The sequence below is a fragment of the Borostomias antarcticus genome (genome assembly GCF_949987555.1).
Source record: "Borostomias antarcticus genome assembly, chromosome: 7".
Lineage (NCBI taxonomy): Eukaryota > Metazoa > Chordata > Actinopteri > Stomiiformes > Stomiidae > Borostomias > Borostomias antarcticus.
The window spans coordinates 2858726-2876225 of NC_140240.1; the positions used below are offsets into that span (position 1 = coordinate 2858726).

A 17500-nucleotide genomic window follows, 5' to 3' on the forward strand; every position below is an offset into this window, starting at 1 on the left:
CCTCCCTCCCTCCCTCTCTCTCTCTCTCTCCCTCCTTCCCTCCCTCTCTCTCTCTCCCTCCCTCCCTCTCTCTCCCTCCCTCCCTCTCTCTCTCTCTCTCTCTCTCCCTCCCTCTCTCTCTCTCTCTCTCTCCCTCCTTCCCTCCCTCTCTCTCTCTCTCCCTCCCTCCCTCCCTCTCTCTCTCTCTCTCTCTCTCTCTCTCTCCCTCCCTCCCTCTCTCTCTCTCTCTCTCTCTCTCTCCCTCCCTCCCTCCCTACCTCTCTCTCTCTCCCTCTCTCCTTCTCTCTCTCTCTCCCTCTCCCTCTCTCTCTATCTCCCTCCCTCTCTCTCTCTCTCTGGCCTGTGGTGCTAGTTTTAGGGGGAAGGGGGGGGGGGGGGTATAGTGTATCAGTGCTGTTGGATTTGGCCCTGGCTAAAGAGACGGCTTTTTTAATCAGTGATCTCTGGGCCGTCAGCATTAAGTCGATGAGCCCCTTCCACGTTAAGCACAGCTGTCTCAATCCTCATCTCTTCAGCTGTTCTTTCAAGAACCACCACCGAGGGAGGAGGGAGGAAAATAGATTAATCCCCCCCCCCCCCACACACACACACACCAACTTTATCCTCCTTTCTTCTCGCTCTCTCCCTCTTTCCTGCCATGGAATGTAGCAAATGTAGCCGTCCACAATAACGCCATCGCAAAAGCAATCTGTACTTTAGGACCCGTCATGTACGATGAATCATTACTGATCAGTAATACTCCCCCCCCCTACACAACACACACACACACACCTGGTCCTGCCTGAACAACATATAATGACAACACAAAGGACATCCCCCATGTGATGGGATTGGTGATGAGGCTTGTGGTGGGCTAACGATGGCGTGAGGAAAATCAAAAACACGTTTGGAAAATCACACAGGTTATCTCCTCGTCAGTGGCTGCCCAGTACAATAATTTCCTGCACCCCCCCCACAGCAGTACTTCAAACTGTGTCGAGGCCCCCTACCCTCCAATCGAGGCCCCCTACCCTCCAATCGAGGCAATGACGCTAGGGAATTAGTCACTTTTTCTTTTTTGTTATGGCTTTTCAGCTTCTTTTTTTTTTTTATGATATAGGACAGTGTAGAGAGCCAGGAAATGTGGGAGAGAGAGAGAGGGGAGGACATGCGGCACAGGACCCGAGCCGGGAATCGAACCCCGGTCCGCCGCACGACTAGCCTTCATATGGTGCGCGCCTTACCTGGTGAGCTACCGGGGCGCCCCTGAAATCAGTCACTTTTTAATGTCTCCAATCACAAGTGATTTCTTGGAGCGGTGTTGTTTCCTTGGCATATTAACTTTAGGGCCATATGGTCTGGAGGACTGTTGACACATATTTCAAATTAGTGGGACATATCGACGTAATCTTCTTATTACGGCTGGTACGGCTTCCTTTGTCTGGGAGGAATCCCTGTCATGACCCTAATTAGTCCTGAGGGGCTGACGGGCACCTCCCAATGTCCCAATTGTTTACAAACGCACAATGAGTCATAATTATATCCTAACCATCCACCCAAAAATGTCCCGATTGTTTACAAACACAGAGTGGGTCATAATTACATCCGAACCATCGTCATCTGAGATATGTGGGAACAAATTGATAAGAGTCCCATCAGTAAGCGAGCCAGTTGGGTCTTAGTGGTATGAAGTGTGTTTGATAGGCTCCTGGAATCCCTGACCTTAACTTGACCTTTTCTTGAGATGGGGCCACACACATCTCCTCTCTGGTTGGTCCGTTGGTCCGGTCACACTTTTCCCAGAAACTACAGATGGTCAAAGATGAGGCGTCAAGGAGACCTTGTTTTTTTGTCTAGACGCCTGATGCGATGTTCTGGGAAAGGACTTAACTTCTAGACGCTTTGTGCGACGTAGAGTGAATCTCCTTAGCTACAGTCAACAGCAATTTGGTCACGTTCACAAATCTGTTGAAACGTATGCTTTTTTTTCTGAGATGGAAAAAAAGAAGGATGAAAAAAAAAAAAAAGAGATTAAAATCTTATCACCTACCCCTCACCCCCAGATGGCCGTCGAAACCCTTCATTTGATGTCAACTCAATAGGGTGGGTGGGCTAACAATTGGTCTTCCTGAAAACGTGCTTATACTCCAGCCTTTACAGAGCTGGTTCTACTTCGACTCAGAGGTGGGTATACTTGATCGGTATTGTCTGGAGGAGTGACTATGTGCAGTTGGTTTAGTGCGAGACAAATCATCACCCCCCTTTTAGAGCATCAGTCCTTTGCTGCAGGCCACACTTCACTTACAATGAGTGCGCTGCTGACTCTGCTCACATAAACCATGCAATCGGTTCCGCTATAACGTCTCTGAATGCCTTTCCTAGTGTGACCTTGATGAGGTGCTGTGTCGGAGCGTGGGTATCTGGATGAGAGAGTCGGGGGGGGGGCTCCCTGGGGAGATGGGGGTACGGGCTGGGAAGGCATGCGGGGGGGGGGGGGGGGGGTGTTTGGGGAAGTGAGAACGCGTGCGCCGGGTGGATGTGGAGGGTGGGAGCGGGTCAGCGAGGCGCCACAGGGAGATGGGTCATGTTAGTAGATGTACACGGGAAGATTATTCGTGTCTGAATTCATGCCGGTAGATAATGTGCTAAAACAACTCGGCGTGAGAGATAAGTCTCATTTTCAAATAAGCACAGCATGGGGTGACGAGGTCGAGACAGAAACAGAGGGCCAGGAAATAAGGGAAGGTTTCCGAAAGGAAAAGTAAAGGACATTGAAACCTTAAAAACAAGATACATGGAGCAACAAAAAAAGCTAAGATGGAAGCCAAAGGGTCTGCTACGCTCTACGAACTACGACAGAGAACACAACGCAGCGGCAAGAGAAGAGCAGCAGAGGGGTGTGGTGGAGAGTGTAGCGACAGACGCCTTCGGAGTCCTGGGCGCCGCCAGAGGGGGGGGAACTGATAGAGCGTGACACAGGCAGTCCAGGCAGAGGGGGAAGTGATAGAGCGCGACACAGGCAGCCCAGGCAGAGGGGCCTCGGCTGCGATCGGAGCAGAAACACTCTTCTCCAAACACAGCAGGTCAAAGCAGCGAGAGAAACAAGCGCACAGGAGTGGACACTTTCTCCAAGAGGGAGGAGCTTCAGAGAGGTCACACACACACACGCACACACGCACACACACACACACACACACACACACACACAGAACACACACACATGCATACATGAAAACAAGCACACACGCACACACACACACACTCTCTTGCACACACATACTGTATAGTGAACACTCTCACATACACCACTGGGAAACAGACAATCAGAAGATTTTGCCCGGAGAAGCGGTTGGTTGACATGCATCACAAAGCATTATAGAACCTGGATCAGATCCCCGGCTATCTCTTAAGACAGTGTTCTCAGTCTTTTCTGACTCCCCCCCTCTCTCTCTCTCTTTTTTTTTTTTTAAAGATATCTTTTAGGGCATTTCTGCTTTAATGGGATAGACAGTTGAAGGACAGACATGAGGTGGGAGAGAGAGAGAGGGGAAGACATGCAGCAAAATGGAGGAAAACTGACTGACTGAAGATTGATTGATTGACTGACTGACTGACTGACTGACTGACTGACTGGCTGACTGGCTGACTGACTGACTGACTGACTGACTGACTGGGAGACTCCACTCATATTTAATATGACAGTTCCAAATGTCTCTACGGATAGGGCTTGGGGGAAGAATTATCAAAACAACTGACGTGACAATGTTAATAGCGACGGCGACGGTGCTAGCTACATCTCCGTGTGTACGCTGCCTGTACGGCATGACAAGGAAACCGCCCCCCGTCAAACAGCTGGCCAGACGACAGCTCCGTCAGACCATACGGTCGGTGAGACGTCAGATTACGCGTCCGGAGGAAGGAGCGGCTCCTCCCGGATTTGAACTTCGGACACACCTGTCTCATCATCTGCCGCGCTCCTCCACCCTGAAAACCCGCCATCGCCCTGAACTCTCCATAACCCTGGCCTACTGGCCTCCCGTCTTTGGATTTCCATGTTCTTACAAATCAATTAGTGGGAGACAATGGCTGTACGTCCCGAACGGAAACCTCAGTCCGGGGAAGGCGGGGAAGGGAGGGGCGGGGGGTGTAGAGATGGTATTAAGCCATCTTACAGGACATCTTTTGTGCTGCTTTAAATTGATTAACTCGTGTTTGCTGACTCAAAGAGAGAACACTGCTTAAGATAATCCCTCCCCAAGATTTGTCCACGGTCGCAGACAAACACCGAGAAACAAAAGACATGTAACGCGGGGGGGAGGCAGGGGTCAGGGGTGAGGAGAGAGAGCTGCTCTGCCCTGGGTTCAGAGAGAGGGAGAGAGAGACACACACACACACACACACACAGAGGGTGGGGGCAGGGCTGCCAGGGAGGCTAGTATTGTAGCAGGGAAGGAGACAGATGAGAAGGCAGAGGCTCAAAATGTGACTTATCCCTCTGAGCCAACTGTTGTATCACATTTCAGGGATATGAATAGTTACTTACATCAAATAACCTCTCTATGTACACCTCCTCATTGACCTTATCCCGCAACATGTCCTGGGAGTGGCGCACAAAGGTCACGTAGCCGTCGGCAACATCCATCCCAGGCTTCTGTTTAAGAGAGAGAGAGAGAGAGAGAGAGATGGGATGATGAATTAGCCAAAAAGATACTTGTGTCAAACCTGTTAAAAAGCTTTTCACTTGTCCCAGCCATTCTGTGACACAGGATGTCACCGGCTCGCTACGAGTCATGACTGTGACACGCTCACACAGACAGTTTGACAGAACGTTCAAATCGAGTGTCTCTCAACTGTCAGTTTATCAGATTGTGAAATGAAAAGTTTACAGATCACATCTCCCGAGAGGTGTTTCATTTGCGGAGCCCCGCGGAGCGCGGGTTATGGCTGTCTTTGCCCGTGCACTTCCTGTTAGACCTGGAGATGGCTAAGAGTCAGCTGTCACAGTCTGGGCATGTGCAAAGTGAACAGAAGCATCAGAGCACAACATCGAGCAGGTGGTCTGACATTTCAACATTGCGCTGTGAGCAAGTAAATACAAATCCTCTCTCAACTGAATCTCTCTCTCTCTCCTCCCTCACTGCCTCTCACTTTTTCAAATTAAATGTGTCCTTTGTCGGTAAACCTTCCACTGATGTGAGAGGAGCATCGTTAACACGTCTTCTGGTACATCCCTGGGGTGCAAATGAGATCCCTTCTCCGAGGTAATCTTATTTTGGACATTAAACAGACAATTACTATGCAGAAGCACTAGGCTGCGGCCCTGTGGACATCCAGTAAGAGGACCAGTCACAGGCACACAGGCAGTCATTTAAAGGAGAATGCTCGTTTTTGACAACCTGGACCTTATTTACGGCATATTATAAGACGTTTCACTCACCGAGATCACTTTGGTGTAATTCGGAGGCCTCCAGCACGCTGTGCGCATGCGTGCTGGAGCAAGTGGGGAAGCTATTTCGTTTCTAAAGACGTTTCTAAAGATCATATTACAGAGGCATGTGAAAAACCACAACAGGCCTACGCTTTATGTAAGCACAACTAGCGATTCATAAAGACAGATTGATGAAAACAACCGTTTCGCGGCAGAAAATAGATTTTTTAGAAGCTGCATTCTCAGTGCCCCATCCGCCGCCATTACATGGATATACTTGGCTCGCGCTGGATTTTAAATTTCTTCTACAGGCCTCCGAATTACACCAAAGTGATCTCGGTGAGTCAAACGTCTTATAATATGCCGTAAATATGTTCCAGGTTGTCAAAAACGAGCATTCTCCTTTAAAAAGTGGCGTGTTGATGCAGCTAAGTGTGAGCAGCTACATGTAAGCGCTAGTCCTCTGAGGTGATGTTGCTTAGGACAGCCGGCATGAGTCCCCCATGTGTTGATGATGGATTCAGTTGTAGGATTGTGTCTTCATATTCATGCAGGAGTACAAAATGACACAGGACCACAAACACACACGATGTACGATAATAAAATTATATATTCCCACTTACAGGTACATCCACATATTTTGAGGCAGCTTTTACCTTGGGATTAACGGGGAAGAGAGTGTTGTAAGTAAGAAGGCGTATGTGCATCCAGTTTTCTTAACAAAAAACGCCAGAGTGTGAGTGTGCAGTAGATGAAAGGAGTCCCACCAGGACATGGAGCTGTAAAAATGCACTCAGAATTTTAATGTTATTTATATTATAATATACAGAACACCTGTAGAGGCCTCCATTTCAGTAAGATATTAGGGGCATTTTGATTAAGGGTACTCACTAGAAATGGTTACTGTAGGTCTCACTCTACCGTCTACAATTTCTAACAATGTACAGTACATAGAGGGTGCGTTCTTTGAATAACACTGTCAGGTGGGAAAGAAAGAAAGAAACAAAGAAAGAAAGAGAGAGAGAAAGAAAGAAAGAAAGAGAGAGAAAGAGAGAAAAAGAGAGAGAAAAAGAAAGAAAGAAAGAAAGAAAGAGAGAAAAAGAAAGAAAGAAAGCGAAAGAAAGAGAGAGAGGAAAAAGAAAGAAAGAAAGAAAGAAAGAAAGAACAAGAGAGAGAAAAAGACAGAAAGAAAGAAAGAAAGAAAGAAAGAAAGAAAGAAAGAGAAAGAAAGAGAAAGGAAGAGAGAGAGAAAAAGAAAGAAAGAAAGAAAGAAAAAGAAAGAAAGAAAGAGAAAGAAAGTGAAAGAAAGCGAAAGAAAGAGAAAGGAAGAGCTCTTACTGTGAAAGACAGGAAGGAGGAGAAGAGTGTGCCCTCGTCGTATCTGGAGAGCTTGGCCAGGACGCTCTCCAGGATGACCACAAACTGAGAAGGGAAGCAAGGAGAGAGAGGAGTGAGAAGGAACAGAAGAACCATGTGATCACACAGCACACCATGTCCTTCTCTTTCACCAGGAGATTAAACAATACCTTTCTAAAAAATAATTAAAAAAAAAAAGCTCTTGAACTTCACTCTCCATCTGTAAACCAGCAGCAATGACTAGAGTGAATGTCAGTCCAGACGTCCAGATGATGGACAGACTGATTTAGTTCCTAGCTGGTGTAGTGGAGTCGTACCTTTGCCACCAGCAGGGTGATCATCTCCTTCACCGTCTCCTCGATCAGGTTGTCGATCTGAGAGTGATACTGTCTCTGTGAGAGGAGAGACCGGTCAGTCCTCACATCGACTCTGACAGGACATTAGTGGGGATTAGGAAGACTTGCAATGGGACCGAGGTGTTAGTAACAAAATGTTACATTCAAGCATGTGCCAGGTGCAGCTGTGTGAAATGCTAGCGACAGAAATTAGTCACAGTCAATTAGTTATGAGTTCTCTCAATGGGGTAGGACAGTATGCTAGGTCCACTTCCATTGCTCTGGCGTGTTCGGTTAGTGTCGTACAGTGAAGGACCTCACGTAATTAATTCATCATATCTCATAATTGGTATCAGTCTCATGAGTTTGCTAATATGAGAAGTCTCACTTCCATCCCATGTATATTCAGCATACACACGTTATGTTAATGAAATCAAAACAATCCAAGTGTTGGAAGACAGGGGAGGAACCGCAGTCACAGCTAATACATTTGGGATCCAGGGGTGCCATTTCAATTGAATTGTTAACCACACTTACCCAGTCTCTAACAAACTTTCACAAGATAGAGAAAACAAAGGGAACGAAAGGAAAGATAAAGCCGTCATGGTGATGGTGAAAACGTGACACTCGACACAGATAGCGTCAGAAGCCAACTTAAAAGCAAAATTAGGAGACAAAGCAATCACAGCTAGAGACGTTCAAATCTATGTGCATACTGTATACTGTGCAAAATACAATGCTAAAAAAAGATGTTGTATATGCATAGCATTGTATTATAGACCAAGCAAACGTGAGTGAATTGAATTTGATTCTAAGAGAGCAGTACTCCGTTCATGCCACATAGATTATTTAAAAAAAAAAACAGCTCAATAGGATTTTCCCAAAGAGAACTTGGTAGTGATCCTGAATGGATATCGATGTGTACACAAAAAGCAGCATGCTTTGATCTCAGAGAAAACACTAGAATATCCTGCCTAACTAACTGTGAGATACCATTCAGAAGAGTCACTGGCCATACGGTGTGGTACAGGGATGCCACTGGGGTGACAGCAGAGAGCATGGGCATACTAACTGTACCTCCTGTCCCAGCTCCATGGCACACAACTTGGCCGACTGCGCCTTGGCGTCCACCATCACGTTGAACATGGTGCAGATGGACTGAGGCACCCGGAAGTCTGTGGTCCGACTGCTCTTTTGAAGCTTGGCCTCGAAGGCCAAACGCGTCCTGGAGGGAGAGAAACCGTTCACCTGTTGATGACACGCATTTATCCATCCATCCATCCATCCATCCATCCATCTATCCATCCATCCATCCCTCCCTCCCTCCCTCCCTCCCTCCCTCCCTCCCTCCCTCCCTCCCTCCCTCCCTCCCTCCATCCTTCCCTCCATCCTTCCATCCATTCATCCATCCATCCATCCATCCATCCATCCATCCATCCATCCATCCATCCATCCATCCCCGCCCGTCCGTCCGTCCGTCTGTCTGGACCTCCACTGTGTCAGTCTCACCGTTTGATGCAGGATTCAATCATGTCGCTGGACATGAGCTTCAGCCTGCTCTCCAGATGTTTGCCAAACTCCTCCTCCGGCCAGTGCAGGTCTCTGATAAAGGTCTGCAGAGCGTCCAGCTTCCAGAACAGGTCTTCGGACGTCCCTGAGCCGTTACTGAGGAGGCCGGAGAGCAGAGGGTCAGGGCTCCAAATTAAAAAGCACTGACGCCCAACAACGTTAGTATGGCGTTAGAAAACAATATGGAGGAGGAGAGGGAAGAGGGAAAATCCAGGTTTCAGGATAGCTTCTTTATTTGGGTTATTTTTACCATTTAGTGATTAATCACTGTGTTTTGAGTTGAGATGACATCTTTTACTGTAGCTGGTGCAAAACATGCTTAGAAATGAGTATATATCAGATTGACCAGTAGAACAAAGGTAAAAATAAATGACAAATCAATAACCACTCCAATCTGAGTGGTTATTTGGGGAAGCGTGGGGGTCCATGCACACTCCAGGTAGGACACCTGGGAACACACACTGAGGGAGACTTGAGGAGCTTTCTGAAGCAGTGCAGGAGACCTGTGGTCCCTCATAACATTTTAGGGAGCATAGTGGTTTTCTCTGGAAACGGTGAGGGAACTATTTAACGGTGAGTGTGACAGAATATCAGTTTCTCTGCTTTTGGTCTCAAATGGTCAGATAATAAAAAGAGAGTAAACAGATGGAAAGAGCGTCACTTCACACGGAAGAGAGAAGGGGGTGGGGGCTGGTGGTCAGGAAAAGTGAGACCTGCTTCCACCCCCCCCAAGTACACACCCTGCAGACCGACGAAGGGCCAGACCCTTCCAGAGACCCCGGCCACAGACATGGGGTCGTCCTCACCACTTCATACCCAAGAAAGAGCTCAGACACAAGGGTAAACAGCGGTCTACTATCCCCTCCACAGAGACAGAGTGGAAGGGGACAGGGGGGTTCGGGGTCAGGGGTTAAATTGAAAGATACAAACTCAACCCTTACAGTCTGTCTTTGGTTTGATCATGTGTGAATTTGGACACTTATCGCAGGTTACAATTAACACAGTTATTATCATGAGATTAGGATTATTTTACTTTCAAAATATACTATGACAAGTATAATCGTATAGTAACAATAACCAGTGAATAAATTATTTTTTTCCTGTACAGAAAGCAATAATGCGTTTGTATCTTTCCACTCCGGGGTTCAAACACATGCAGTACTGCAGACGGAAAATGGAGAGCTATTGTAGGGCCTCCATTTTGAAAGCGTGCCTACTCTCTCCACCCTCCGTCGCCCATGCTGTGGCGTTGGCATGAACATGCTTCCAGGTAGAGCAGAATGAGGATCGGCATTTTGGCAACACCTCATTACGTCTCTGCTGCTATTTCAGACTTGGCTTGGCCTCCTTTCCTCCCAATTACCAGGCGTGTTGTGAAAGTGCTGCGAGTCATTCAATTAGATGGCTATCCATGGTAAGGTGACTCCATCTTTTTTTCTTGCCCACACACCTAAATCCCGGGCTGTTACCCAGATATCTTTGGTTGCCATTCCTCCCTCTTCTGGCAGAGAACACAATCACCTCCTCACAATTGTACTTGAGTGTGCAATTATAGTGTAAATGCAGTTCTTATCATACTGTCACTCTAAGTTAAAAGTTACACCTTTCACGGTGGGTGTGATTGGCTGCCTACAAGCTATGGGGTTTGGAATCCTGAAACATGAAGACAAGGTCACACTCCACGGGCGGTGCTCTACATGGGGCTAGTTTTTTTTTGATCTGTTCTTTTTTACACACATTGGTGGTTGTTTTAGAAAAGGTTTCACCTTCGTTGAGAGAGTGGTATAGATCACCTGTGAGGTGTACCTTAAGGTATAGAGAGTGCTTAAGGTGTAGAGTGCTTTTAATTACTGTCTAAACATAGCATCGCTATTACCTCGACACTTGCTCCGACACACACACACACACACACACACACACACACACACACACACACACACGCACACATACACACACACACACACATACGCACGCAGGTACACACACACATACGTACACGCGTACACACACACACACACACACACACACACACACACAAACACACAAGCATATAAGAGTGAAGGCCTATAGAGACAAGTATGAGGAGACCATGAGCTCCATGTTCAGCAACCATTTCCCATTCTCTACCTTTAGGTTCTAAACATGTGACACTATCCAAACATTCTTGTTTTAGAGTGAATTAAAATCTGACCATATCAAAACCTGTCATGAGAAAAGACTCTACCTTACTAACTACACCCAGACTGGCGTGACTAGTAGCCTGTCTGTTCATGTATCCTGTTAGCACGACAAATTGGGCCAGCAGACACGTTTCAACAGGTCCTGGGATCATGGAGGACACGGGACATGTCCATGCCAAAGACACACATGCATGTTTTAGGCTCCAACAGAGGCTTAATACACACTCCGTGTCACAAATAGCTGGTATCCAGTTGGGTGTAGAAAAACTGGGCATTTGTGGAAGGTTAACACTTGGCACTGCTATATTTGGTACTTTGGGCATTTGGAGGTTGACATTTGGTAGATTCACATTGGGCAGATTGCTTGTTATACTCCTGTAGAGAGGAAACAGACAGAGAGGATAAAGATGTGCTGTAAGAGAAGGAATGCAGATGGACTGAGGAAGCAACGTGACGTAAGATCACCCAAGTCTGAGGGAAAGACCTGATCTAGAAAGAGTTGAGAAAAAGACCTGATCTAGAAAGAGTTGAGAAAAAGACCTGATCTAGAAAGAGTTGAGAAAAAGAGCTGATCTAGAAAGAGCAGATCTAGAAATAGTTTAGAGAAAGACCTGAACCAGAAAGACCTGATCTAGAAAGAGCTGATCTAGAAAGGGCTGATCTAGAAAGAGTTGAGAAAAAGACCTGATCTAGAAAGAGCGTATCTAGAAAGAGTTTAGAGAAAGACCTGAACCAGAAAGACCTGATCTAGAAACAGCGGATCTAGAAAGAGTTTAGAGAAAGACCTGAACCAGAAAGAGCTGATCTAGAAAGAGCTGATCTAGAAATACCTGATCTAGAAAGACGTGAGACAAAGACCTGATCTAGAAAGAGTTGATTGAAAGCAAAGGATGAATGATCACCATGATCAGCTCATATGGTATGAGAGCAAATACAAAAGGATGACATGTCCTGGTGATAATGAGATTCTAGAGAGAATGGTGAAGTATCATTGAATCTGTAACAGCGAAGGGTGGGAAACTGTATAGAAAATGACAAAGGTCCGTGTTGACTCAGGAGGGCTAGCTGAGCATATGGCACATGACATAATTGCTATAGCAAGTCTTTAAGTGGCACCAGATGCACAGTTAGGGAAATGAACCAAGCATCTCCAGGGTAAACAACACACAGACTAAAAGACTGCAGTTTCACACACAGACGGGTATTTTACCTGCAGTAGGAGAAAACAAAAGCAGACAAGCAGACGGCAGAGTTTTTTTGCTAGACGGTATTAAAACGTCAAATGACTCAAGTTTGTGAGAAGATAATAGTCAATATAATGCTGTGTTCACACCGGGCGCGGCGAGAAAATTCGCGCCGCCCAGTTCGCCCAATCTCGCCGCGGGATCAATGGGTCGCCGCGCGAATCCGCCGCAGAAAGTTCAAAAAATGGAACTTTTGCGAATCCTGACCGTCGCGCCGCCAAGTTCTGCGATTCGCGCCGCCCGCCGCCCAGTTCGCACGAATTGTATTGACTTTCTATGTAAACTCGCCGCACCGCTGGAAAAATTTGTGCCCGGTGTGAACACAGCATTATGACTTCCACACATCAAAATGCACAGGAAATGGACTCAACCAAAGGCAATGTTGTGTGTTAAGTTCCGGGTCCTTACTTGACAGGCTCCCAGCTTTCTCTCTCGAAGCCCCTGTGGATGGACTGTGCTATGGACGACTCCATTAGGTCCACATATCGAACCACCAGAGGAGCGTACAGGTCCTGCAGGTGTTTGTGGAACTTCCCGTTGCACAGGTGACCTGAGACGAAGATGAAAGAGAAGAGTGCAACTTTACATGTCGCTACTACATGACAGTGCAGTGTTACTGTATGTGACACAGCATGTTGCCGCAAAATACGACAGAGCATATTCAGACCTGCAAACTCTGGAGTAGTGAAAAAGGTGACGACATACAAAACTAAAACCCTCTAGATTCACTGAAACTACCATAGTTAACATAAAAAAGGTGACTGTAGCCAAAAGGTGTCAAGTTTGCAGGTCTGATATTGTTACTACAAAGGCATTAGGATACATTCTGTTCATCGTATCCTACCTTAACGAAGATTATGTTAGCATCGGCAACAATACAAGTACTATACATTCGAGTTCTCAATAGCCATGTTTCCATCCACTTATCAATCGAATTTTGTGAGGATCGCTAAAAATATGAATGCGAATAAAGCCGGTGAACGTGCGTTTCCATCTAGAGCTTTAAATCGGATAAAGCATTTATCACAAAAGACTTTTATCGAACAAGAGAAAATTCGATGAGATCGACAGTACAAACTTTTTGTGGATTTTCATGATTTTTAATCGAATTTTACTGTTTCCATAAGGCATTTTTAATTCGATATAACTTAATTCGCATAAAACGTGTGGATGGAAACATGGCTACTTAAAGCCTGAACCTGACGAGGCCTGAAAAAGCCTGAGAAAGGTAGGGCTAGGCTCGGGCTTGAACACACCCAGCCCAGGTTGGTTCGGGTTTGAATTTCTAGGCCTGTTGAGAACTCTGCAGTACATGCATCTACTGTAAAGCTGGTGCTAGGCCTTATCCTCTTGGTGTTAACAGACACCATAAGATCATACTATCGCTGGCCATGGGAAAGAGATTAGCAGATTGTCTTTTCTGAGGGACAGGGATGGCATAATGTGAAGCTATACATGTACCAGTACAAGACACACACACACACACACACACACACACACACACACACACATACGTCTCCTGTTAGTTTTCTCCACTGGCTCCAACTGGTAAAAAGACAACGTTAACACGGACCACAGGAGATAAAATGGAGGCCGGTGTGCGCTAATGCCATGCCTCACGGCGTCACGCAGTGTGTCTGTTTTTCACTCTCCCTTTGAGCATTCTCTCCGTTTTCTCTCCCCCACCCTCTCTCTCTCCCTCCCCGCTCCGAGCATGAGTGTGTTTCTGTGTGACCGTGTGTTTCCATGTGTGTTTGCGAGTGCGGCGCGCGAGTCAAGGTCGATGATACACAATAGGTGCGATGTTTGTTTTGCCCCCGCTGATTGCGGCCGTCCAATTAGCCACTTGAGTGTCTGCTGTACACTTGGATGTGCGTGTCCAGGAGTGTGGACGCAGGGCTCGCCTCTCTCCAAGGCACCGCTGTTTTAGACCTCGTTAATTAACTGCTTGAATGGCGTCCGGCGTTGGCGCCTGTCTGGTGCTAAGGCTATATCCTGCCACATACGCTAACAGCTACAGGGAGACAGGACAGATGACCTTCTGTGTAAAGATGCCCCCCCGCGATAAGGTTTTTGTGTGTGTGTGTGTGTGTGTGTGTGTTGCTGCATCTGTGTTCCATAATGTTGGCTGTGGTGTGGTGTGTACCAGTATTGGACTCTTACTGGTCTGTCAGTATTCAGTGGGAGACCCTATGAAAGATGGTTTCTCAATATTCAAGTCATGTCTTTATTTAGTTCATTTGTACAGGGACAATACGCACCAATCAACATTACTGTAAATGTGCCAGTTTTAGCTGGGTAGCTAATCTCTCACTTACACTACTCTCTACTACACTACTTACCCCTCACTGAGATTAAATTTACTTTTACTACATGTACTACAATTAAATATCTTCTGAAACCTTTTTTCCACAATGATAAGTTACATGTTGATGTTGATGTGATCTTTTTTTTTTTTTTTATAAAATACAATTTTGGAGAAAGCCTTTTTTTACATTTCATGTCAGGAATGCTATGTCATTACTGTGGCTATGTAATGTACATTTGGGCCATTTTCAAAGCATGCATCATACCAGTCAACCAGTTGCTCCTATCTCTATTACGTTTTTCCAATTTGATGCCACTAATACATGAGGCTGTCCAATTTAGCAGGTGACAAAAATAATTATCCGGGGACGATCATAGCCGGTGGGCAGTTTCAGTTCACAAAGGCTGCAGTAAGTGTTTCTATTCTCGCTCACACTTTCAGGACCCTGGACAGCGCTCCCAAGGCAACTGCAGGTCATTAGTGAGATGACAGAGCCCACAGCAACCACTCTGGATGAGACCATTCCCTCAACAGCAGCTCCTTGGGATCTCCATCACCCATGGCTGCTTTCTGACCTTCTGACAGGCTGGAGCATTTCCAGTGTTAATTATTCTTGAGTAGCCAGCTATGGCTTCTTTGGGGCGGCTGTAGCTCAGTTGGTAGAGCGGGTCGTTCAGTGAACGAAGGGTCAGTGGTTCGAATCCCAGCTCCGACTGTCCACATGTCGAAGTGTCCTTGAGCAAGACGCCTAACCCCAAATTGCTCCCAATGAGCAGGTTAGCACCTTGCATGGCAGCTACCGCCATCGGTGTGTGAATGGGTGAACGAGAGGCCATTGTAAAGCGCTTTGAGTGCCGCTAAGGTGGAAAAGCGCTATATAAGTGCAGTCCATTTACCATTTACCATTCTTGCTGTGGCAAGAACTTCTGGGAACAAGCTACTGTATGATATTCGTCATTCTCGACACCAATGAGAATCCGCTCGGATTTTCAAACGGATGCTGACTGGACGATAGTGTGCTGTGCAGAGAGACTGATCTGGCCTCTGATTGGTCACTGACCTCAGATTTCCACTTTTTAAGCATAATGAGTTCTGCGCTCTAGAGAGCTGTCGGTAGCATAATCTGGCACACAAGGAGTCATTTACTCGGACTTTCTTCCAAGTTAACTCTCACTTCACAAGGTTTTTATTACACAAACGGCAACGTGTATTTTTCAAAGTGAGTTTTTCACTTAGTCACGACTATACGCTCCTGATGAAATAACGTTCAAACGCAGCTGGATTTGAAAGGCTGGCTAATGCGCTGGCCCCGCCCCTCTGCCCATGTGTTGTGGCGCTTGACTCCAGACTAGCTGTTAATAAACTGGATAATTTCGTGACATTGTCGTCGCTGGTTTGGATCCCAACTGTGTGCTTCAGTTTGCCACCTCCCCAAGAGGCACTAATGAATATGCAACCCCATCCAAATGAATATGCAACCCCATCCAGGAGAGCCGTTCCAGGGGCCATGTGCCATCAAGCTCCTCTGGGCTCCTGACAAGAGTGTGCTGCTGCTCTGCATGGCTCTGGAGTGCGAGGCCCAGCGCGTGTCCATTCATAATCGTTTCCAAATCGTTTTCATTGGGGGGGTCTGGGGGTTTTGGTGTGTGTGTGTGTGTATGTGTGTCCACTCACAGTCGATCCTCAGGAAGTCGTTGAGCAGTTGGAAGAGAGGGAAACTGTCCCAGCTGTCGGGGGGCTGCACCTCCAGGGCGGCGTCCATGTCCACCGCATACAGAGACAGGAAGGTCTCCGCGTGCTCCACCATCAAGTCTGACCACCACGCAAACGCCTGGACAGAGGGAGAGGAGAGAGGGAGGAGGGAGAGGAGAGAGGGAGGGGACAGAGAGAGAGGAGAGAGAGAGGGGAGGAAGGAGGAAGAGGAGAGAGAGAGGGGACAGAGGGAGAGGAGAGAGAGAGAGGAGGGAGAGGAGAGAGGGAGGGGACAGAGGGAGAGGAGAGAGAGAGGGGACAGAGGGAGAGGAGAGAGAGAGAGAGGAGAGAGGAAGGAGGAAGAGGAGAGAGAGAGAGGAGGGAGAGGAGAGAGGGAGGGGACAGAGGGAGAGGAGAGAGAGAGAGGGAGGGGACAGAGGGAGAGGAGAGAGAGAGAGGAGGGAGAGGAGAGAGGGAGGGAACAGAGGGAGAGGAGAGAGAGAGGGGACAGAGGGAGAGGAGAGAGGGAGGGGACAGAGGGAGAGGAGAGAGAGAGGAGAGAGGGGACAGAGGGCAAGGGGAGAGAGAGGCGAGGAGAGGAAGAAGTTGAGAAGAGGAGAGGGAGAGAGGGGAGAAAAAAGGGGATGAGAAGAGAGGAAGAGAGAGGGGAGGGGAGGAGGAGAGGGGTAGAGGGGAGAGAAGAGGGGATCAGGAGAGAGGCAGAGGAGAAGGGAAAAGGAGAGAGCAGGAGTAGAGAGACACAGAGACAAAACATGGAAGAGGAACACGACGGGGAGAGAAAGTTGAGGAGAAAAGATGGAAGGTGACAGAGGAAAAAAGAGATACAAATAGACGGAATCAGACGGAGAAGCGAAAACGGTTAAAGTCGCACTGAAACGGACGTTTGAGATCATCTAACTTCCGTAGTTTGACGTATTTCCGACGCAAACAAGCTATGAGGGTGGGAGATAGTTTAGAGGAATTTGATTGGAACATTGACAAGTAAACGGGTTTTAAGAACTTTAGACAGATTCGATAGAAGGATAGCGTTGATTGACGGGTGGATGTCGTGAGATTATTAGCCTAAAAAGGTACCTGTTGTCGTCACTGCACGTGACCTACCGTTTTCCAGGAAGTAAGAAATTATATACTTTGATATAAGATTACAACAAATGTAGAATTTTGTAAGTTTTTTGGCATACATCGTTGAATAGGTGAACACTATGACCAATTATGAACCAAAATGGGACAGAATGCTTTTTCATTTCAGTGCGACTTTAAGAGTGAAATCACACTACAAACACATCTCACAGATACGCTCTCTTGAGAGGAAAGGGGAAAAGGCAAGAACGTTACTCCACTCGTCTATAAAAGGGCTCTTTTCCATTTCTCGTTTTCACAACAAAAGT

The 17500-nt window shown here is 47.0% G+C and overlaps 1 protein-coding gene across 1 annotated transcript in view; it reads right to left on the bottom strand.

Moving 5' to 3' along the window:
• cadpsa (Ca2+-dependent activator protein for secretion a) overlaps window positions 1-17500 on the bottom strand; it is a gene marked incomplete at both ends in the record, with an annotated part of 105015 nt that overhangs the window by 11236 nt on the left and 76279 nt on the right. The window contains 9 exons of the mRNA XM_084440963.1: window positions 4523-4630; window positions 6031-6063; window positions 6746-6829; window positions 7081-7155; window positions 8176-8323; window positions 8608-8763; window positions 11073-11222; window positions 12500-12641; window positions 16074-16230. Coding sequence (XP_084297089.1) covers window positions 4523-4630; window positions 6031-6063; window positions 6746-6829; window positions 7081-7155; window positions 8176-8323; window positions 8608-8763; window positions 11073-11222; window positions 12500-12641; window positions 16074-16230 — 1053 coding nt within the window. The remainder of the gene's footprint in view (window positions 1-4522; window positions 4631-6030; window positions 6064-6745; window positions 6830-7080; window positions 7156-8175; window positions 8324-8607; window positions 8764-11072; window positions 11223-12499; window positions 12642-16073; window positions 16231-17500) is intronic.